The 25,869-nt window shown below is 34.9% G+C and overlaps 1 protein-coding gene across 4 annotated transcripts in view; it reads left to right on the forward strand.

Moving 5' to 3' along the window:
- The first annotated feature begins 952 nt into the window (after positions 1 to 952).
- LOC131941502 (uncharacterized) overlaps positions 953 to 25,869 on the forward strand; it is a 30,434-nt gene continuing 5,517 nt past the window's right edge. The window contains exons 1-6 of one of the 4 annotated variants that reach the window (XM_059300771.1): positions 953 to 1,050; positions 4,740 to 4,852; positions 14,378 to 14,450; positions 21,608 to 21,804; positions 23,670 to 23,877; positions 24,848 to 25,153. In XM_059300771.1, the coding sequence (XP_059156754.1) occupies positions 4,823 to 4,852; positions 14,378 to 14,450; positions 21,608 to 21,804; positions 23,670 to 23,877; positions 24,848 to 25,153 (814 nt within the window). In that variant the 5' untranslated portion in view covers positions 953 to 1,050; positions 4,740 to 4,822. The remainder of the gene's footprint in view (positions 1,051 to 4,739; positions 4,853 to 14,377; positions 14,451 to 21,607; positions 21,805 to 23,669; positions 23,878 to 24,847; positions 25,154 to 25,869) is intronic. The other 3 variants (XM_059300773.1, XM_059300772.1, XM_059300774.1) reach the window with 3 other exon arrangements.

Consider the following 25,869-nt stretch of genomic DNA (forward strand, 5'->3'; position numbering starts at 1 on the left):
CATAACTGTTAAAAGTGATTTAATATCTTAGCAAAGGAAAAAAAAAAACTACGAACATTGGGTTAATACATGGGAGAGATAAAAATCTGTTATTATAGTGGAAATTTTGACATTAGCTTTTAAACTCCAAAACATTTGTGTTATTATGTGTACATCACATTATATAGGCCTTTATACATACATATATATATATATATATATATATATATATATATATATATATATATATATATATATATATATATATATATATATATATATGTATATATATATATATATATATATCAGGGGCGTAGCGAGGGGGGGGGGGGGGCGGGGGGTGCGGACCGCACCGGGTGACACCATTTAGGGGGGTGACACCAAGGCAAAAAATAGCAAAATATATAGAGAAAAACTCGAGGGGGGGTGCAAATCGAAAACTCGACGGGGGGGGGGGGTGCAAATCGAAAGTTTGAAAGTTTGTCCCTGGGAAGGGTCTCTATGCCTCTGGGGGGGGGGGGGGTGACACCATTAAGTGCCGCACCGGGTGACACCCGACCTCGCTACGCCACTGATATATATATATATATATATATATATATATATATATATATATATATATATATATATATATATATATATATATATATAATGGAAAGGCCCCGCGCGGATGGTTGGCCCTAGGCCCCGCGTATTCTTAACGCCGGCTCTGCTCACAGTTTATAATTTATTAAGCTCGAAACACGCGCTAATTAAGAATTAAGATATACTTTCTCTCGAATGCTCCAGGTTCGTCAAAAAGGTAATTAGGTTATGAGCACATGTTTATAAACCCTCATTAAACCTATACACTTCATTTCACTTTGAAATGGACCTTTACCCGATTTTGCTTCCGCGTCACGTGATCCGGAGAGTCATTTTTAATAACCCATTACTAACTACACAACAACACGGTACAGGCAGCCATTTTGGAATGTGCTACATCATAAACAATGAAATCGAAAGTAGACGAATCAAAAAATCGATAGTTTACCAAAAATTGTTGGTCAGACGATTCATCATCTAAGAATGGTATTGATATGACTTCATTTTAGCAATCACAAGATTATTGGTTATTATTAGACCTATTGATACACATTTTGATGTTGCTAAATCTAACATTTTAACAAAGGCAGTGCCAGTGTCAGTTTACAAAACAAAGCCTTTCTTTGTAACAAAGCCGCAAAGCAAAGGTAAAGCCAAGGTAAAACGGTCTGTGATCAAATGCCCATGGCGAAGAAAGGACCAAAGAAGAAAGTGGTTTAAAATGTACTAATTTAATTAAATTCTAGACTCTAGGCCTAAAATCTAGATCAAGTCATTCTTAATCTAATAATCTTAATGATCTTAATCTCTGAGGATTCAGGGGTGGAGGAGGAACATAATTATTAATTAATATTAATTAATAAATTATCTGAACCATACTGAATGTGAATGACAATTTTAATTAATTTAGGTAATCTATCGTTTTAGGTAGCCTACGTAAAATCGCCCGCAACTTGTAATGTGAAAAACAGGTGACTCCTTAAATTTTAATAATTATTTCACATTTTGAGGAGGATTTATGTTTTTTCAAATACAAAAATGTTTCCTTGTTTCATTTAGGCCTATGTACCTGTTGTTTAACAATTGAATTAAAACTTTTCAGTAATAAATGAAGACTAGTGATGTTTCCAACAGATGCAACCATGCTCAATTACTATAGCAGCCATCTTGTTTAAGTTTTATTTTTATAAAGTTATAGCGCGAGATTCAGGGGGAAGCCACTCTATTTTACAAATGGCTGCTGTTTATATAGCAAATCTTGCTCACAGACACTGCTGTTTAAAGTTAATTTCTGGGCTATATTGATATATTTAACCATTGATTTAGGTTTATTATCTATTTATATATAATATTTGACACAAACATATCCCACTATACTTCTATTTAAGCCTTGACAATGAGGTAACGTTTTCGTACATTAATAGCTGCGGGTGATTTTACGTACCCAAAACGATAGATTACCTTAATTTATTATTAATGATGGCCGATACTAACCAGAAAAAGATATGCATGCGCAATGGAGAGAAACTACGACTTGCCTTCGCGGCGATGTTTTCGATGGTACTGCGCATGCGTGTGTTTACAACCGCAGAACCCTAACACCAACCCTAATCCTAACCCTAACCCTATCACCAACCCTATCCCCAACCCTAACCCTAATCCAAGCCCCAACCCTATCTCTAACCATAACCCTAGCCATAGGTCACTGCGCATGCGCAGAACTATCTTTTGCCGACTAGGTGGAGACGTTGGGGTGAAAAATCTTTTTCCGAGTAGTTTAATGATATCCTCAGAATCAGGTCAGGGTACTGAGTACTCTATGGAACGTTTGATAAAATCTGCCGAGACCATGTTAGTTGTAGAGTAGTGTGAAAAAAGGTGACTCATTATTATCAATTATTGTCATATAGGCCTAGCTTTAAAAAAAAAATATATTATGATATATTTTTGTCAAATGTTATGGATAATTGAATAATAAATCAAAATCAATTCCTAAATATATCAATATAGTCACTTTTATAGTGGAATAGGCCTATACGGTGAGTATACGCCAGAAATTAACTTTAAGCAGCAGTGTTTAAGCAGTTTAAGAGCAAGATTTCCTATGGGCTATACTATACTATAGTATATAATATATATGTAAATTAGTGTGGTTTTACCTGAATCTCTAACTAGATTTATAATTTTACCAAAAAACTTTTACTAATATGGCTGCTTAAAGTGCGACAACTAGAATTGATCTATTACACATTTTATTTAAATTCCAACAAGATCATCTGCTAAAGTAAATGTCCAATGAGCTTGGTTGCATTTAATGAAAACCACTAATTTTTAATTATTATTGAAAAGTTTAAATAAAATTGTTAAAAAATAAGTAGATCTATATGAATGAAACTTTGAAACATTTTTGTAATTTTAAAACATAAATCCTGCTAGAAATGTGAAATAATTACTAAAATTTAATTAATGAGTCACCTCTCTTTCATAATATATTTAAGTATGGCCAAGGCTATTCCCAGCCGGTTGGGAATATCTGTATTAATTATTTTGAAATAGGGGGCATACATTTAGTGTAAAAAGACAAGGCTGGTTCGAACCCGCACTTTCCAGCACAGCAGCCACCCACATTTCCACTCGACCATACAACAGCTTAATTTGGTGTTTTTAACATAAAATCTATTAAAAACAGTCACGACTGTGAATAGCCCTAATACGGCTAGGGAATAGATGCTTCGTTTAAATATTTAAATATATTATTATATTACTAATTACTATACTAGCGTCGAACGATTTTACATTCCTAAAACGATAGATTACCTCTATGGCTTTATCAGTACAGTATCATCACATTAAATTGGATTTAATGATTTAATTTAATTACTGATGTCCGACAATAGATTCCAAAAAATAAATAGGCCTAAACTAAGGTGTGTTAGGTTTTTAGTAGTATTGTAATGTTAAGTCTAGTTTTTTTTTTATGGTTAGAAATTAGGGCTGCCATACGTTTAGTCTATTTATTCATGACTTAGTTAAACACAAGTAACCTAAAACCCCTATTTCAAAAAGATTCCATCAGGCCTGATTATGCCTAGATCCATATAGTGTCACTATCAGTGAGTCAGTGATATAAATAAATAAAAAAATATCTAACTACTGATGACATACCCTGAAAGTCCTGAAAGATGAAAAAAATCCCATGAATAATCAGTTATTCAACATAAGTTTATTTTTTTTACAAATAATAATTTATAGGTTCTTCCTACATTTTTCTAATAGAAGAATAGAGAAATATAGGAAGTGCTATATGCTTTAGCAATTCATATATATATCCTCATAGGATTGTACTGTAGGTACCTATTTTTTGGCATCTGTAAGAGGCAAGATGACTTGTTTGAAGCCTTGTTCCAAAAGTGTAAAGTTACTTATAAACAAAAAAATTTTCAACCAAATTTCATTTAGACTAATATAGCCTGAAATGAAAAATGTCATTGAAAACAGATTTTTATCCAGAGTCTGTAGTATAACAGGATATGGAAATTTTACCTGATGGATACATAAACAGATACAAAAACAGAAATTTAACAAAATACAAAATTTCATGGAAATCAGCTTTTTTATCATTTATAAATTTAGCCGGATACAGAAATTATCCAGAGACTGAAATTTAAACCAAAATAAAACCTCTAACAGGGTTCCCACGGCCTCCTGAAATTTCAGGATGTCCTGGAATTCTCCTTGAATTGTAAAAATCCAGAAAACTCCTGGAATTCTCCTGGAATTTTAACATTACTCCTGAAATTTTGTAAAATGTCCTGAAATTTTACTCGCATGGATAATTTTAGCGCATATTTTTTTCGTGCGTTAGATCTCTAGGTAATCAGATCTGACCTCCCCCAGTAAAATGTTCTGCTTTGTCAATTCTGCACATACACAGCATATTTTTCAAATTATAAACCTATATATAGCTGTTTTTAACCTGTAGGTTTGGTTTAATTTTTTTTCTCACTTTTATGAGTGAGTGCTGCTCATTTTTTTTAATTAAAAATTTCAAGTAGGCCCAAATTTAGTTTTTGCCCAGCTAATTTGAAAGTATTTAAACATAGTCCGATAGGCCCTATATCTACTTTCTATTTACATGTGTGTTGTAATACTACTACCCTCCCATCCCTCATCAGTTTATTTCCCAAGACAGGGTGGAGGAAGCTGGGGGAAAGCACTGGTTGGGTATATGAAGTGAACTCTGTGTGACCCCCTAGTGATGTCATCAGCAGTATACTACAGGCCAACGGTAAGCTTAGATGAACTCAAACTGACCCTGTGCTACCCCCCCCCCCCGTGTCTAGCTGAGGGGGGGGGGGGTGGATATGCTACTGGCAATTTAAAAAAAAAAACAACAACTGAGGTTACTTTTCAGAAAACTATATTCTATTTTTGGCTGAAATGTTTTATATTTTCAAGTTTTATTTTCAAAGTACAGTTTATTTCTAGTAGGCTATATCTTGTTCATCAAATGGTAAAAAGCTAAAAATACAGTAGGCTATTTACTTTTGAAGATTTCCATTTAAATCATGATACAGATCCATTTTTAAAAGATAAATCATGGTTTCAGCAGTTCTGTTTGTTTATTATTATTGACATTGTTAGTACAGAGGCTGACATTAGTGAGATGGAGAGGGGTTTGGTCACTTGACAATGGGGTATTGCTATGATTGCTAGGCTTAATATGTTTCTCAGTAGTAGAGGGGGGGGGGGTGTTCAGTCGTTAAAACTTTAAATTATGTCCTGAAATTTTGGTTTTTCTCCTGGAAAAACTCCTGGAATTCTCCTGGAATTTTAAGTTTACTTTGGTGTAGGAACCCTAATAGTCCTAACCTCAACCACAATTCTAATACTTAATATATTATTTTTCGGTGTATCCGCATACACTTCTAAAATTAGACAAATAAATAAGGTGTATAATTTTTCCTCTCTATAAAAAATGAAGTCATTATTATTGTGTAACCTATACAGCTTTTGATTTTTAATTCTAATTTTTATCAAACAATTAATCGTGTCAATAGGTTTTGTGTACAGACACTAAATCTAGACACAACCACAAATACTTTAAATGGTAACCTTCGTCTACATGTAGTAAGTGCACATTTATACTAAATATAGTGCTACATCCTACCCCTAAGCCTTGCACCTTAGCTCACCCTAGACAAAGATTGCATAAGTAGATCACACATCTATAATCGAGACTCATTTTTCTACTATTGAGACTCATTTTTCTACTATTAAAAGACATTTTGTTTGATATTGCTAATTTCTAACTTTGCAAAAGTTTGCTGCACTTATATAACTATGCAGATGTAAGCTAGGTCTGTTTATCCAAAAAATAAAAACTTTAAAGTTTTAATATTAATTTGAAGGTAAGAGCTTAATAAGCGTCTGGAATAACACATATTAATAAGATTGAATTGAAGTGAATAATTTAAAGCTAAAAAACAACTTCAATACCTTTCTGTTCTTATGACCATCAGCATAGGTATATATATATATATATATATATATATATATATATATATATATATATATATATATATATATATATATATATATATATATATATATATATATATACGTACATGTTAGCTTACCAATCACTTGTTGTGATCTCTGAATAGGTACATTTAAGGACAATTTCAAGGATTATATTCATTTTTATCTAAACGTATTTATTAATTTCAATTTTAATACTAATTCTAAATATATTTATTACTTGGGGTGCATGTGGATATACACATGTTTTTTTTTCTGTCATGTGCGTAGAACTGTGCCAATAAATTTAAAGTTTTTCCAATTCGTTAGCTGGCAACATGCATTTGTCCATGGGAGAAATAAATTTAGTCCTACTTGCTAAACTGGCCCAACTGTTAGGAGGTTTTCCTTAAGATGTAAATAATGCCGGCACTGGATTTTTGGATCTTAGTTTTGGGATGCGAGTTTGTCCACACCCCCATTCACCTCTGGGTATGCTCTTTGAAAACCTTGAGGATATGTTGAAAATCCTCAACAAGGGTGGTGTAAAACATCCAAGTTACACTTCAACAGGAATGCCAAGTGTCACATATGGTTTTGTTTATAGTCATCAATTGCAGTAACTTAATGTATTCTGAGTGTAGAGCACTCTTTAAACTAATGTCAGCACCATAGTGCTCATGAGGGAACCTATGATACCCCAGGCCTCACAAAGTGCATTCTGACCACTAATTCAAGTAGTATCTCTGACCCCTTTGAATAGGATACTTAATTAGTCTTAAGATGGCCACTGAGAAACTTGAGCCTAACTGCACGCTACATCCATGGCATCATCCCTCTGATATTTAAATTTTTTAATGGCAGAAACATTATCTGGTGTGTACTCAACAACTTCCCAAAGTTTCATGGTGATCTGATTAATGGAATGTTTAAAACTTAGTGGTTTCAATTCATTATATATATATATATATATATATATATATATATATATATATATATATATATATGTGTGTGTGACCGAGTCTAATTGAATCATCCTGCCAGCAGCGCCAAATGTGACCCTGCTCGCAGCGCCAAATGTGACCGAGGCTAGTTGCATCTTCTGCTCGACAACGCCAAATGTAACGATGTCTATCTGCTTGTAGTGCCAAATGTTAACGATTGTATTTACTCATTCTACACAACATCGACCACAATATAGATACTCGAAGATGCAGGTTTACCATTGATCCTTTTATTACATGAATAAAAAAGAAATGCTTCACAATAATATAATGAGTCAACTGACCCCCACTGTCCTCACTAGTCTTCACATAACCGAATGCACATGTCTATCGTCCCTTATTAACACAATACGTCTACAACGTTCAGTAACCAACTTGATACTGCCACTGACTGATCCTCACTGATCATGTCTCTACAGTTCGGCTTCAGTTCTCAACTCTCGCCTTCCTATATATCCCCTTCGTATTCGTAATCGTATTCGGTTCTATCATAGTTATGTTCAATCCGAATATCTCGCCTTCCGATTACTACGCAGTTGTCTCATCAGTCCGATCAATAGAACACCTGCACTGTTACATCAGCCAAGTCGTGTCAAAGTTGACAGCGGCTTGTCGTATCCTTCCCAAAATACGCCGTGGCTTTATGATCGTTATCAGTTGGCTTATCAGTCCAACACCTGCACTATTGCGTTCTTAACAATAGTGACTAGTAACTAGGCCTACACTAGTTACATCCACCGCCGCCTTTTTTTTGTGTGTTTTCAACCACAAACAACGCTTGGTAGGTGCACTTCTTAAATGTCAATCGCACCATCGTAAAAAAATGTATTGTTCCATTCACTGTCAATGTCGTCACATTCGTAAAAGATTGACAGTTATCCCTATTTCACATATCAAATGTGTCTTCATCATATTCCTCAGACACAAAGCAGTTCTAGAATTCACATCCACCTTTTTTCGTTTGGTGCCTTCACCAGTTCACTTTTATAACTTTTTGAACAGTCTGTTCTCATACCAGCGCGACCATGAAAGAATTGATGGTTGCTGACGAAAAATTTCGTATTCTTTCTGTTTCTCAAACTTCTCCGCGGACCACTTATCTGATGGTCTACTGTCTCTCTGCTTCTGGGAGGAACGGGATCCTCTTTGTTGCCGTTATCCTCCACTTGTGTATCGCTGTTGTGCTGTTGATGGTGACCTGGTTCCGGGATGGGTATGTGAATTTCCGTTATAGTTTCCGGTTCCCTAATTGTCTTAGGTTTCCTTGTATGTAAATGCTCTTCTTGCCTATCCCAATATTTCTTTAATTGAGCAATATTCGCCCACCGATCCGGTTTGGTGTGATTGATGGGTCTTATCTTAAAGGGGCCACCTGCTACTTTAGGCATCTCCACGACTTGCCATATCTCCTGTCCCCAGAGGTCGTGGATTTTGTTTCTGCCTAACGGGTGGCTACGCAGTAATACCCTGTCGTTCAGTTTGAGTGGCGGGTCCTTTGTCTGTACCGGCGGTTCCCTTCGCCGTGCTTCATGTTCTAGTCTTTCCTGTACTACCCTGTACATTTCTCTAATTCGTCTCATATGTTCATTCACATATTCCAGTGCGGTGTATGAGCCAGTCATACTCTCCTTTTTTCCTAGGAACAAGTCAAGAGGGAGTCGAGCCTCCCGTCCGAACAGTAACATGTGTGGCGAAAAGCCGGTTGTGGCATGGGGGGTGCAGTTGTATAGATATACCAACTCTGGGAGAAAATCAGGCCAACGTTTTTTCTGTTCAGGTTCTAGCGTACGCAGCAAATGATGCATGCTGCGGTTGAACCGCTCGCACTGTCCGTTTCCTTTCGGATTAAATGTGGTTGTTCTAGATTTGTTGATCCCGTAGTGGCTGCACAGTTGGTTAATTACTTCTGACTCGAAGGCCCTTCCTTGGTCAGAGTGTAATTGTCTTGGTATGCCATATTTGATGAACCAATGTTCTATTAAGACCTTTGCCTCTGTTTTGGCAGTCTGATCTCGTGTGGGCACCGCCACAGTCCATTTGGTGAATACATCAGTCATTACCAACACATGTTCCGTCCCATCCGATGATTGCTCCAACGACGTAAAGTCCATAGCCACAATCTCTAGTGGTTTTGTCGCTAGTAGGTGTCCTGATGGCTGTCTCATTTTGACAACTGGCATTTTCGCATGCTGACACCTCACACAAACCTCACAATGGCGTTTGACCTCCATCTCCATATTGGGCCAGTAACACCTTCGTCGTAATATTTTGTGCGTCCTGTCCTGACCCTGGTGTCCTGCCCTGTCATGTGCCAACCTTAGCACTTCTTCTCGTAACTGTCCAGGCACCACCACCTGGTGTATTGTCCCATCTATTTGGTCATGAATTCTCCGCATGAGAACACCATCCTTTATACTGAGACGGTCCCACTGACTCAGTATTTTCTTTGTTTCTCGACCAAATTGTTCTCTTTCCCTTCTTCTTGGGAATTTTTGTTCCTGGACGTATTTCAATAGCGGCTGTAACCCGCTATCCGTTCTCTGGGCATCTCGTATCTCTTTATTATTAAGGCAATTAAAATCACTAATGTCCATATGTCCGGGCTCTGTGGAAATGTGCTCCACCCCGGTCTGTCCGTTCTGCATCACTTGCACCCCGTGAGGGATATCTGTTGACGCTCTGACCTCACATATTCCTGTCAGCGTTTCTTCCTCATCGCCCGGTCTCTCGTAAGGATTCCTTGATAAGGCGTCCGCATTGCCATTGGACCGCCCCGGGCGATATTTTATCTCTAGGTCAAAGAGTGCCAATTCTGCTGCCCATCGCTGTTCGATGGATCCCAACTTTGCTGTCTTTAGGTGACTCAAGGGGTTATTGTCAGTGTATACCACACATTTAGCACCTAATAGATAGTCCCTGAATTTTTCAGTCACAGCCCATTTTAATGTCAAAAGTTCTAGTTTCATGGCGCTGTAATTTATCATGTTCTTCTCTGATTCCTTCAGAGCTCGACTGGCATACGCAATAACCCTGAAACTTTGCTCTTGTTGTTGTGATAGCACAGCTCCCAGACCTTTAGAGCTGGCGTCAATTTCTAGCCGAAATGGCTTGTCAAAGTCTGCGTATCCTAATATCGGCGCCTCTGTCAAAGCCTTTTTCAGTAGCTTAAACGAGTTCAGGCATTCCTCAGTCCATAATTCACCTATCCGTTGTGTTTTGCCTTTCTTTTTCTCCTTACTGTGTTTCTTTGTCATTTTGTTTACCAAGTCATGCAATGGTGCGGCAATTTTTGCAAAACCAGGTACAAATTTTCTATAATAGGAAGCAAAGCCCAAGAATGATCTGACCTCTACTGTGGTTGTTGGCTGTTTCCATTCTTTAACAGCTGCAATTTTATCTGGGTCAGTGGCGATGCCATCCGACGAAATCACATAACCCAAAAAATGTACCGATTTCAGACCGAAGCAGCATTTGTCTGGGTTCAGCTTTACTCCTATCTCCCTAAGACGGAGAAACACTTGTTCTAATCTTTCTAGATGGTCCTCCCAAGTTTTTGAGTAAACTAGTATATCATCCAAGTACACCAACATTATTTGAAATAGAAAGTCACTCATAGCACTCTGCATTACTCGCTGGAATGTAGCAGGCGCATTAGTTAGACCAAACGGCATACGGGTCCACTCGTACAGTCCTAGTGGAGAAATAAATGCAGTCTTATGTTGATCGTTGGGGTGCATGGCCACTTGGTGGTAGCCACTAGCCAAATCCAAGGTAGAAAAAAATCTTGCTCCCCCCAACGCATCAAGACATTCATCAATACGAGGCAAGGGGAATGCATCCCTTCTTGTGATATTGTTCAATTTCCGGTAATCACAACACAGTCTTATCTCCCCTGACTTCTTTTTTACCACTACTATCGGTGCCGCATACGGGCTAGTGCTGGTTGTAATAATTCCCTTTTTTAGTAGATCGTTCAGGTGTGCTTTCACCGCCGAGTAGTGACTTGGTGGTAATCTTCGATAAGGTTGCGCCACAGGCTTGTCTTGTAGTAAGGGTATCTGGTGTTTTATTACTTCCGTGTAACCCAAATCACCCTCGTACGAGGCAAATATATCCCTGTACTTATTAAGCAATTCCTTTAGTTTTGGGTCCTCCGTTTCCGGGAATGTATATGATCGGCCATCCTCTTTCTTCACCTCGGCCGTCACATTGACCGACCTAATTGTTACTTCATTACTGCTGGTATTGATCAGTTCGATGCACTGTGCCGACTTTTGTACCTCGACGTTCTGTGGTACTCCTACCAGAGTGTTAGGCGGTATAAAAATTTCCTCATCCAAAACATTTGCCACTAATCCTTGAACTAGTCCATTTTCCGCTGATGTGTATGTCCGCAGTAACACGACGCCTGCCCTCAGTGCGGCGCCACATGGTTCTATCATCACATCACCATTCACGCTTCTATCACCAATTTGTAATGTGACTGCCTTGACCGTGTTTGCCGGGACTGATATCCTTCCTCTGGTCTTGGCAAACCTGGCCAACTTGGATCCCCGACCTGGTGTGGTCGATCCGACAATATTTGTAAGAAATTCTGGCAACTGGCCAAGAATATTCATGCCCAACAGGCAAGGTATATTTGACACATTTGTCTCTAGGTTTTGTTTCGTAACGAACACCCCAACCTGCTTCAACCTATGTCCCGCCACCACGACATCCGCCAGAAAATAACCGCAGTATGGAATGGTTAGTCCGTTAGCTGCCGTCAGGCGCATGCATGTGTCAGACCTTAACCTATGGTCTTTTCCTTTCATCCATTTGGTGTAAAAATTTTCCGTAATTGTCGGCACCTGGGAGCCTGTATCCACAATTGCCTTCACCGCGATGTCCCCAATCGTAATCACCATTTCGGGACAGACTCCCATCATTTTGTTTCTTGGGCCATAACCTCGCCCCTCTGTAGCCTGACCCTGCCTTACAGAGTGCGATCGTTTCACCGGACAGTACCGTGCCATATGTCCGGGTTGTGAGCAGGACAAGCAAATTGGTCTACCGTCAGCCGTCCACCGGAGCGATGGACCGGCAGGTCGCGGCTGTCCAACCTGTCTCTGTTTTGTCCCGTTTTTGCCCTGATTCTCAGCTGTTGACCTGCTTTCTAACCTCTCCAATCGTTGGTCAACCTTATCCAGGTGAGCCAACAGTTGAGCCATCATGGTTTCCACCGTGCCGGTCCCTGTGGGTGGGGATTGTTTCTGTTCCGGCACAGAGACTTTGTCTACCGAACAGTTCGATTGGTCCTCATCCTCGGACCTGCGGATCGCTGAGTTCCTGACCTGAAGGAAGGTCAACTGTGGGTCTTTGTAGACCTCTTCCTTCAACTCTCTCCTTACGATCGGGGTTGCTAGCCCCTCGATGAAATGGTCCCTCAGTAGGCGTACATCAATGTCAGGTGTTTTGCCCTTTACCGAATCAAAGGCCCTGTTCATTCGGTGTGAATACTCCATCACACTCTCCGCCATTCTCTGCTTTAAGCCTACGAACCCCGATAGCAGTTGCGATCCCGACCGTCTCTCCCCAAAGGTCTCCATAATTAGATCCAGCACCTTATCTGGATCTGATTGGATGGTTTTATCGTGGCATTTGACCTCTGCCCTAACCGTCTCTCCTATACTGCCCATCAGCAGTCTTAATCTTTCCTCTGGTGACATGTATCTCGAGGCCCAGGCCGCTTTGACCTCTTCACTGAACCTGTTGGTTAAAGTTGGATCACCGTCCCCGTAAAATTTGTTAATGTGGGACTCTCTGGGCAGGACCACAATATGGGTCTGCTTCTCGTCCAGAGTAGACATTTTATTCCTTGAGTAAAAAAAAAAGAAGACCTTTCCTACCGTGTATGTATGAAAAATTTTCCTCGTTCCTCAATTTTCACTGTTCCTGAATGTCCGAATTCACACACACGAAACACAGTTATGAACTAGGTTGACTATGGGTGCCTAAAGCGGCAAGTCTAATTGACTCACCCTGCTCGCAGCGCCAAATGTGACCGAGTCTAATTGAATCATCCTGCCAGCAGCGCCAAATGTGACCCTGCTCGCAGCGCCAAATGTGACCGAGGCTAGTTGCATCTTCTGCTCGACAACGCCAAATGTAACGATGTCTATCTGCTTGTAGTGCCAAATGTTAACGAGTGTATTTACTCATTCTACACAACATCGACCACAATATAGATACTCGAAGATGCAGGTTTACCATTGATCCTTTTATTACATGAATCAAAAAGAAATGCTTCACAATAATATAATGAGTCAACTGACCCCCACTGTCCTCACTAGTCTTCACATAACCGAATGCACATGTCTATCGTCCCTTATTAACACAATACGTCTACAACGTTCAGTAACCAACTTGATACTGCCACTGACTGATCCTCACTGATCATGTCTCTACAGTTCGGCTTCAGTTCTCAACTCTCGCCTTCCTATATATCCCCTTCGTATTCGTAATCGTATTCGGTTCTATCATAGTTATGTTCAATCCGAATATCTCGCCTTCCGATTACTACGCAGTTGTCTCATCAGTCCGATCAATAGAACACCTGCACTGTTACATCAGCCAAGTCGTGTCAAAGTTGACAGCGGCTTGTCGTATCCTTCCCAAAATACGCCGTGGCTTTATGATCGTTATCAGTTGGCTTATCAGTCCAACACCTGCACTATTGCGTTCTTAACAATAGTGACTAGTAACTAGGCCTACACTAGTTACATATATATATATATATATATATATATATATATATATATATTTTTATGATATATTGATATATTTTAATTGAAAATGTACTATAATAGTTATGTGTGAATCAAACACATATTTAATTGTTTGAAAATAAACATATGAAGTGCCATTTTGCAATATTTGTTATCCATTTATTATTTCACTTATCTAAGTGCCTGTTGATAAGCCAGGCCTAATTATAATAATAATTAATAGTATTAAAAATTAAAATAATGCTCTTAGATGTCATGGATACTGAAACTTAATAAAATACAATGGTTGTTCTAAGGCAATAGATAGAGAAAGTTATAGCTTTAAAATTAATGCAATTTTTTTCTAATGACTCACTTCTTTTTTTATGTAATGGATGAATCAAACCTAATCTCACACAGATGTGGTTTCAATTTTATGCTTACTCATGTACACAGGTGGTAAAGAATTATGAAAATTAATTCTTTTAGTTCAATGTAATTTTTCCTGTCAATTTTCCCTTCTATTTCTAATCTCAATTTCAGAATTTATTCCGCTGTATACAGAGTATGTACTATTTCAAATATTTGGTGCTAAATACTGTTTTTATTTTTCCAAGTAAGTAATTTTTTATTTCTTGGTAGTCACTATATATTTTAACTTTGAGTCTGCCTGTAGTGCAATTTTCAATCATAATATTTAGCTACCATCTGCTATACATCCTTAAGTATGTTTGAATCTTTTTACTATAGTATCTGTTTTCTTCAGAAATACCATAAACTAACACCTCAAATACAGTTTAATAATTGATAGTAGAGACCCTACAAATGTAACATCAGGATTCTTCTAAAACATTAACTTGTTAGCTTCTCAACCTAGTTCTTAACTCTTTTTGGGACTAACGACTACACAGTTCAATGTCAATTTGAGGAAAATATAATCACAATGGTTTTTTTTAATTGCTAGTATAAAAAGTCTTACACAGGCTTAATTATTCCAAATATGTTCATCAAATCCGTTAATTAATAATGGGTACCTAACTCACGTTAGGGAACGTTAATATGAAAAAAAATTAAGGTTCCCAAACTGCTTTAATTTTTAAAATGTAACCATAATTTTATTGCTGGGCATTTTTTCTCAAATAATTTTTAAAAATATTAGAATTATTTAATTTACATAGATTTTGAACTACTTTTCAAGCCAGTAGAGTAGATTAGTACTTTATAAAGGAAGCATTGATAACCTTTAGTTGAGAAATCAGAAATGGCCGTATGTACTAATTCCAGTCTTGAAATAATTTAACAATACTCAAGTTATTTGGTATGTTAATATTTCAGAAACCACAAATAAAGTACCAATTCAAGTTATCAGAAATCACTATAAAGAGTTAAGTACTATTTCCGATTACTGGGTATACTGGATATTGTTCAAAAGTTTACAGAAACCAGCAAATGCTTGTATGTGAAATTCTAGTGAAATATAAAACCAATACAAGTTATCATGTTTACACACACACACACACACATAGAAGGACAGGATTGCAAATACTAAGTTTTTCCTGCACTGGAAGCTTGTAAAACATTAAAACAATTATCAAAATCACAATTAGATTTTTTTTCACAATTACAATACCTCCTTTATATTCCATATACAATAAAGTAGGGAGGTGTTAAACTGTCAAAACGCCATTTAATTTATGTGCACAATAATAATACTTTCTCTGTCCTCCCTATATGAGAAAGTGAAAATTAAAAGTTTGAGTGTAACAAATATCAGAGAGGGTGGGGAACAGTAGCGTACGCAAGGGAGGAGCAGGGGGAGCGGCCGCTCCCCCTCTGGCCATTTTCAGTAAAGTGGCGCCTTTTTTGGAAACTTTTTAAACTCAAAGTTTTAAACAATGATATTTGTTACAAAAATAGTTTTGGTCGGCACATCTATGTAAATCACAAGATTTCTTTTCATGCAGCAATAAAGCATTATTGTACTAGTTTAGTAGTGTCTACGTTTACAACACGTATTAACAGCTGCATCAGTTTGCCATTCTAAAAATAACCATTACGATGCATTGCAAGGTTTAAAAAACCTCTACGGTAGTACCACTTGGCAAGAGGGGTGTTAAGTTTAAGGCAACTGTATAATGTATTAGCTTACGAATAATTGAATTAGAAAATGTTATACATAAAACTTCACACATAATTACTTTATATATACAGTTTGAATCGTGTGATTAATTAAAAAAAATTACAATACAGAAACAAATACAACTGATGTGGCATCTCTATTTAAATTTACTTATGAGCAAACTGCCTAGTGGTGGAGAAATTTTGACAAGGCCAACAACGTCATAACGATGAAGTAGTAGTATTCTTACAGTTTGGGCGATAGTGATTACGATTACAAATTATATGAAACAGTTACAACCCCCATCCCCCATGGACCCCTCTGTAAACAAAATATTGTCATAATACCACTGCTACTTATTTAAATCTATTTCTGTAATATATATTTGTGTAATATATATTTGTGTAACATATATGTATGTTTAGAACAGTCATCTAAAAACTGACGCTATGTTCACTCTGAGTTGGTTATCTTCCCCCCCCCCCCCCCCCCAACACACACACACACACCCCACCACGACAATTGTGTAGAGCGACATTAATGTCACACCTAGGTATACACTGGGTTGGATAATTGACCTAAAGTGAACGGACAGTGGTGAATGAATTTGAACCCCCCAACTCACCCCGAACTGATCTGTTAAGTACATGTATAAAAACGCGTAATGATGTACCAAAGTATCATGCCGCCAGAAAATTAGCTTTTTAAACGTAAAACTCTGTGAATATTGTTTTTGCAATTACCAGCAAAAAGGTGTGTGATCAATACAGTGATCTAACCCATACCTATCACTATGTTTAAAAAATGATCTTTAAAGAACACAAAGAAGCAGTAGTTTATTAAAATATATGCTCTGAACTAAAAGATCGGTCCTTAGTTAAATGTGGGCTGTATTCCGAATATTTTTCTATTACAACGAAAAGTGTGGTTTTATACCAACTCTGATTTTAAAAACTTTCATTATGCTGTAATACATTAGCATTTATGATGACGATATATTAAATTCTGATTATAGACAAAAACATTTTGTAAACACGAATAGTGTTAAACAATTTTATTTTATTCTTAAGTAATTATTTATTTGTTTTGACATTTAAAATTAAATGTGTAGATATATACATATTTATATTAAGAGAATGATTATTTCCCCTATTTCACTTGTTTTAAATAATTTTCCAGGAATTATTATGTAAGAACTTTTTTTTACAAGAATTACAAGACAGATTGTGTTACGTTCATTGTTTTTGGTTGTAGTGTGTAAATATATATATATATATATATATATATATATATATATATATATATATATATATATATATATATATATATATATATATATATATATATGTTTAGATTGACACAATTATTGTTTTGTCGCCCTACGTTGTGTTTTTTTTCTTATTTCTCCAGAGTGCTACTTTTCAATTTATTTTACATCATAGCGAAGTAATGACATACAGCTAGTAATTATATATATATATATATATATATATATATATATATATATATATATATAATACACGTATATAGAACGTGTTAAAAATTCGGCGACTTTTTTTTGCTCATTTCGCTCCCCCTACAACGAAAACCTGTATACGCCTCTGGTGGGGAAATAATGTTCCAAATGTTTCATTTTGATTAATGTAGGTTTTCAAGGTCTATATTTATAAAATTTGATCACATATGCAACAAACCACGAATAATAGATGTAGAATAGTTGTAGCTTTAGGCAAACTGTTGTACACATTTGCATGTAAATAGCTATTGTTGAAGCTGCTCAAGCTGTTGACATGTCTTGGTTGTTGCAACTACCTTTACTAATTATTCTTGCAATAGTTTTGATCATAGCGATATTGATTGCAAATACTAAGTGGAATATTTTTTTTAAATGCTAGAGAGAGCAATGCCGATTAAGGTACAACCCAAATACCAGAAATGTAGGAATAGTACTTTTAGATGATGGATGGGCCTTTGCCATTTATATAAATGACATCAGACTCATAGGGAGGAGAGAGGTTCAGAATTGTGTGAAAGGAGGGGGGTATTCAGAAAGTGCAATGTAGCACTATTGCATTTAACTGTAGTTTCACATTTAAAAGAATGTTTTTGAAAATTGTAATAAATTAATATACTTTTTGTTGACCAAATTCAGTTACAATTTTAGTAATACATTGATGTTTAAAAAAAAAAAAATTTGAGGGGAGTATTTTGGGCTTAAGTGTGATTTCATGGGGGTGGGGGGGGGGGGGGGGGGGAAAGTTAAAAAAAAAAACCTGATATCTTTTTTTCTGAATACAAATGATTCAAAATTTGCAAGGTATTAGATGGGCAATTGCTTAAATTAAAAATTGAGGATGAATTTTTGTTATTCACGTAACCTGTTAAACAATACCATGTCTAGCTAATGATGTGCTACTGCTTGATTCCACTGGCAATCCTTCTTGTATCAATAGAAACACTCACAAACAACTCTACAAATTTGTATTTCACAGTCAATCAGCAGTTGAATAAAAGAAGATATGTAAAAAATTTGAAAACATAAGTAGGGGATGGGAGCTGGATTTTTATTCTTGATTTTGGTCTGTGTAGAGTAGAGGTTTGCTTTTTTAAAAATCTCTGAAGTTAATTCACATATTTGTTTCATCCTTAGTGCTTCCATAGTAAATAGTGTAAAAGGAATGCATCACTGACATTAAATTAGATTATATCACCTTATTTAATATATTATTTTACATTACAGGCTTTTCTAATTGATAATTAGACTATGTTCTTAGTATGTAATGTTTTACCATTAAATTACAGCTTTTAAATATTTGTATTCAAATGCTTTTAGGTAAATTGAATAATGTAAGTAGAAGTTCAAGTAATTTTGTTTAGTCTTACATTCATCTTAAACTCTAGTAGTTTGTCCTGAGTGAAAACAACTCATGTATTTTAATGTAAAGATATAATAAAACATGGTTAAATATTTTCAACACGGCAAAATTAAAACTAACATTACTTTAATAAGCATAACATGAAATAGAAACTGTTTAATTGATTAGGTTTTTTTTTTTGTTTGGTTGATTGCACACTCAGTAGATTAGAATTAGCTTTTACTTATGTTATTACCTGCATGTTACTGCTTATATTTATTTTATGTTAAAACATCTATTGAAATATGTATGTAACAATCATGCACATGTTATATAATTAATATGAAGAACTGATGGAGGGGGGTGCATTATTTTGTTATATATTGTATTATATGTGGTAGGGTGATGTTATCTAGCAAAGTTATAGCATACAGACATTGATATTTTTATTCTTAGCTTTACAATGTGTTAGCCTTTTGTGTAGTTAGTAAATGAGTCGACTCAACTATATTTTTTATTTTAATTCAGCTATAAGCAGTAAAACACTATATGATACATGGTGGGGAAAAAAATGTGTCATTTTTTGTTTTATATAATATGTGCATGATCCCTAGTCTAAATTTTCAATTTTCTTATTTATTCCTTCTTATTATTGAAAGAAAATCATACAGAAATAATGTGTTTATGATACCCAATTTATATGAAAATGTTCAATATTTTTTTTATGCAGTAACTCAATCTCTAATATTTACTTCTGATAGTACCACTAATATTTATTACACAATAATTAAGGTAGTTAATAAACTTAAAAATTGTAATTAAGCTGATTTGTGTGTTCCCCCAACCATAATACTATTGGCTCTTCCCATTTTTAGTCTTGCCCTACTTTTTTTTCAACAATTTAGGCAGATGTTTTGTTTCCCCCCCCCCCCCCATTTATCTTTAAAGAATCCACTTTAGACCTAGAGATCCATTGGGTAGTTGAAGTAGAGTTCATATGTTTCTTGAACTTGTCGAATGAAGGGAAGGTATGGTCAACACTTTGCTAGATTTGGCTATATAAAGGCGTAAAATGCCTCTTTAAAATGCTCCACACATCAGCAATTATAGAATAATGATGACTTGACCACAACTACAAATGGAAAAAAAAAAAGAAATCACTATCAAGGCAAAATAATTTTGAACATATTTTGAAATACAATTTAAAATTTTATTTATGTTCAAATTGTGGGTGTCCATGGGTTCGGCAAGAAAGTAGCTCTGCCACTTGCTCTTTAAAAGCAATTGATGTTTATTGTAATGGTATGTCATGCATGCTTCAGTGCTCATAAACGTACATGTACAGAAGTTCCCAATGGCTGTAATAAGAAGATTGTTTTACCCCCATGGTTTTAATTCAAGTTAAAAATATATATATTTTTAGATAATTTATCACAATGCCCCTTTTCATTTTAGTGTTCAAACTCAAGCAAATAATAAATAATATATAAATAGAATGTCGTTTATTTAATTTGGCTATTATTCACTTAGTAAAATGAGATAAACTATTTTGCAGTTTAACTCAGTCAAAGAACATAGACCAGGGGTCGGCAACCTGCGGCTCGCGAGCCGCATGCGGCTCTTTTGGTGTCAAGATGCGGCTCGCCAGTTTCATAATATCGTGCGAAACATGTGTATGTTTTATATGAATATAATTATTATTTCTTACTTAAACCAATTTATTTTAATTTTATTTACCTAATTGTAATCAAATACCATAATATTAAAAAATATATCTTTCTAAGTGGCTCTTTAAAAGCTGGGAGATTTTGTAAATTGTAACTTTTGGCTCTCCCGCCTCAAAAGGTTGCCGACCCCTGACATAGACATATTTACAGTAAAATAATAAATATATGAGGAAATTTCATGTTCTTCTTTTTTTTAAATTTTTTTTTCTCTTTAGAAGTGATATTGATATGTTATTTCTTCTATGCAAATGTGTCCCTACTTATAATTTCTATTACTATTTGTGCTTTTACTGCAGCATTGCAAAGGATTGAATTGTATTTTATAACCTTTTTATTTAAACACCTAAGTTTTTTACTCGATTGACAAAGTTAGTACTTGTGGTATTGTGTGTAGAAATACATGAAATAATTGGTTTAATATATATCTATCATAGTTACACTGCCAAACCTTGCTGTATATATTAAGTTATGCTTAACTATGAAACATATTTAAGGTAAGAGCAATAATTTGTACTAGAAGTGCTCATATCATTTCCCGACCTGCTAATTTAAAAGGCAATGACCGTATGATTTGTATATAAAACAACCTCCTGGTCTCTTTAATTTATGGATATTTTTTTTAGCAGTCCACTGCAAGGCCGTGTCATCCCATCGATATGTTATAATCCCGCAATATATGTTGTATTCATTTAAGTCAATTTTTTTTTGGTCATTTTCTTTCAAATTCAGACTAATTTTACTATTTTAATACATCAAGATGTAAAAATATGAATGATCATGTAAATAAAAACAAATAAAATAAGAAATCATCATACACTGGAATTATTTAAAGTTATACATATAATAAAATCAAAAGAAAATTGTTTCAGTATTTCATGTAACTTACCAACAGCGTAACTTAACTTGCAATTTCAGTGAGGTATTTGATTCAAGCCAGTTGTATGTAATTTAAATTATATCCAAAGTGTTTTTAAACAAATAGGCCTACTATGTACTTAAAGCTGTAAATATGTTTAAAATATTGAGCTTGCTTGCTAAATAAACCCTCTAATAGAAACCTCTTGTTTTAAAGTGTATACTTTAAGTGAGTATATTAAACTGAGTCCACATAACCAACGAGACAGCATCACATCATGTACCAAAGGATTGAGGGAGCAAAAAGACAAAGCTGTTTTCACCAGTGAAGTTAAATTTGACAGTAACACCACAGACTATACCAGAATAATATCATATGAAATTAAAAGACATTCTGAAGCATCTTTCTCCCTTGTGAGTAAGCTTAAATTTATTTGCCTGTATTACGTATATTGGCTAATGCAGGATTATGCACATATAACACGAAAGTGGTTAGCTTATTATTCCTTCATATCTATATATATAATTCTCCTCTGCGAGTCATTAGAAAACAAGCTGCAAGCGCCTCCTTACAGTCCCCTCTCTTTCTCTCTATCACTATCACTACCACCCTACCCCACCCCCACATGGTCTGCTGAGCTGTGGTCACGTTAATGTTTACAAACCGTACAGCCAGGTTTAGTGACGGCTATTAGGGGCAGATAATTAAGTTTGAACCGACTTTAAACTTACAGGAGGTAACTAAGAGGAGGCTGCTTTCACGGGGGGGGGGGTGTAGGGTCGGGGTTAGGGGAAAGGAGGGGGGTTAGTGTTTTAAAGCAAATATTTTCAGTGGCAGCATTGGTACTGTCGAATTCACAAATTATGAATTACTGAAAAGTAGAAAATAAATCAACTAAATAGCGGCGTATGATACGCCGCGGGTCGGCTCGTTTTATTATATTTGGTAGGATAGTGGTCAGAGGCTGTTTTATAAAACACCACTGTGAAAGGTTCTGGATTTGTTATAAAATATTAAAAGTGGTGCGATATGAAATATTCTTTGGTGTTGATGGCTTAAAAATATTGTTTTTTTTATATATGATATGCCTGTTAAATAGTGGTTGTAGTGACACAATTATTATAAACATTTAAGCATAGTGTTAATATAGTTAGCAAGCTCCAAATGTCAGGATTGAGGCTCTTTACATAAATCTTAAGTTAAAGAATAACTTTGCCTTAAACCTAAACTAGCTAACCTAACATTAATGCTAAACTTTCCACTAATCAAACACTGGCTCTAACTGATCTCTAGTCATCATATAACCCTATCTCAGAACCCAAATACCTAGTATTAGTAATACATCTAGTGTAATACTAGACCCAAATATAGCATTAATATGAAAGTGAAAGCTAAAAATAAAACTTATTACTAAACCAAAGTCTAATTTTAATAATAGTAGCAACCCTAAAATTTAACACCTTGACTAAAACTAATGATAACGCAAACTTAGAATTTGTCAAATATAAATCTTAATCCCAAAACCTTGTCACTGTCAAGTAGCTTAAAAGAAGCACATGACATTTTAAATGTCCCCCTTAATTTAAGCACCGCACAAAATTTAAATACTTACCCTAGTTAGTCAAAAAATAACATAAACAATTGAAGGACATAAGAAGTTATGCCATTATTTATCATAGCTTTATTCTTTACACTATAAATATTTCAGATGCATGTGTTATATTTTGTGTATTGAGTGGTAAGGGGTCGTCCATAAATGACGTCACACTCGTAGGGGGAAGGGGGGTCGGTAATTTTGTGATGGTGTGTGATGAGGGGAGGGGGGGCTCATATGGTGTGCCGTCACACTTTTGCATTGTAAAAAAGGATTGTAAGAAAACGAATTTTAGTCGTTATTGCGTGTTTTAGTAAACTGTTTTAATAAATTGTAATAAGAATTTATTAAAATACTCTATGTTGACAGAGTTGAGACAAGATTTTGGAAAAATATTGTACTTTAAGAAAAATTCAACTGCAATTTTGAAGGGGGGGGTTGTAGGCTGAGGTGTGATGTCATTTTAGGGGGGTCTGGCATTTTGTGACGATGTGTGACGTAGGGTAAGGGGTGGGGGAGGTAAAAATCAAAAATGTTTGACATCATTTATTCAGATGGTTTATATATATATATATATATATATATATATATATATATATATATATATATATATATATATATATATATATATATATATATATATATGATGCTTGAGTTGTAAAAAAATTCTTTCTCCATTTTTAGCTTTGTACTGTGAGCATTAATCAAGGCTGCCAGGGCTTTGAAGACAGAGATTGTTACTGTAACCACACAGATGCCCAGGATGTGCATCATATCTTTATCAACAGAACAGTTCTTCAAATGGACAGTGAAGCAGAAATACGAGGATACTTGTACCACATCAGCTCTAACAAGCTCTACAGCTCAGTCCAGACACTCCCCACAGTCTACAGTAAGATCAGTTTTATTTGATGTTATTTTAAGTCATTTGGCTTGTAGACTACAATCAGGCATGGGGAGAGCTCAATATTACATTAACTTCTTTCACTCAAATATTCAATAGAGATTGCTTGGCTTAACCCATATATATATATATATATATATATATATATATATATATATATATATATATATATATATATATATATATATATATATATATATATATATATATATATATATATATATATATATAGATATATATATATATATAGATATATATATATATATATATATATATATATATCACTTTCCTAGAACCAGACTGCTCCGTGTCCATTGCATGTATTTCTTTGAGCTATATACACAATTGGGTTCTAAATCCAGCATGGAATTTAAGAAAAAATTTCAAGGCTGTGTTTCTCATCATCTTTAAAAAATATATACATTTCATTGAGCACTTAATGAAATGTTAGGGAAAACAAATTGTGAAAGCCTTCTGAGCATTTGTGCAAATAAGGAGTTGAAGCAGTCTGGTACTATGGAAGCAATATATATATATATATTGATATATATATATATATATATATATATATATATATATATATATATATATATATATATATATATATATATATATATATATAAATGCTATATAAACATTTGTAAAAAGTGATTCTATTGTTATTTTATTAAAACTTACTTGCAGTGATTTATTACTACCCACACAGCCACATTCTAATGACAGTCAGTCTTGATCCAATTTAGATGAATTAAAATTATTGAGATAGTTATAATATTCTTGGGGTTTGAGTGTAAAACCTGGGCTAAAATCAACATCCAAAATTTTTGTGCAAGTATCCAGTCTAATACAGGTGTAAGGAACAAACCAGTTACAATTTCACATATCCATTTGCAGTAGAAAGAATGATAGAAAAATAACTAAACTAAAATAATTTGTATTTTATTAACCCTGTTTTGAGGTAGTACTTCAAGATTACTGCAAATCAATGGGAAAAGCTATATTGGTCCAAACTGCTATGTTGAAATGAATGCAAATGAAGACCAGGTGGTATTCTCCTGTTTGAACACCCCCTCCCCCTGTTTCACCAAAATCTACCAGAAAGGTACTGTGGTGGCCTCAGGGAGTATGAGCACCAGTTACACAGCCAGCAGTGGGGACAATCGTGTTACGGAGTTCATATTTCGAAGCTCTGTTTGTGATGAGGATTATGAACAGACATTAAGCTCATGCATCTTTGTTAGGGGTGAGCCATGTAAAACCTTAGGTATAGTAATCCCATAATTTCTAAATCTATGTTCAATTAGTTTCATTAGATTTCTGTTCAGTTATAGACAGTATAGGAAATTTAGTGTCATTTTTCCTTGCTCAACAAGTAATGATTTACCATTTTTTAGTTATAGTAGATTTTTTTTTTAAATTTCAATTGCATGTCCTTATTTTTTAAACAAAGTAGATGTGCTTTTCTTAATTAAATGACGAATTTAATTTATTTAACTTTTTCAAATGCCTTTTTAAAAAAAAAATAATATAAAAAAAAATTACTTTTACAACATAGAATTATTTTACACTGTTTGCTTGATTTCTTTTTTTTTTCTTTTATACCCGCGATTAGATTTGTATTAGCAAAACTACTGTTTTCTCTAAACTATTTTATGACAAGGTGTAAGTGTTAAGAAATACCAACTGAATGTTGTTCTACAATGTAAAATAACTACCGTTTTGCTAGTAGTTCTACAAACATATATATTTTAAACATTACAAAAATCTATTTTACAGAAAAGCTTCAAGAATTAAAAACAACTTAATATAGTCTATCTAACTATCATTACCTACCTGTGTGATTAAAAACTTTGGTTCAACAAAAAACAGTAAATTGTGAAATTATTATTTCATTTATTGGGAATGGCCATTCTAAAGCTCCCAGTGTCATTTCTGTCTTATAGCGTTAATGTTTGGCGCATAAAAAATTTCCAATAGACT

The sequence above is a fragment of the Physella acuta genome, unplaced genomic scaffold (assembly GCF_028476545.2).
Source record: "Physella acuta isolate Inbredline_101_S28 unplaced genomic scaffold, ASM2847654v3 ptg000363l, whole genome shotgun sequence".
In the NCBI taxonomy this organism is placed as follows: domain Eukaryota; kingdom Metazoa; phylum Mollusca; class Gastropoda; family Physidae; genus Physella; species Physella acuta.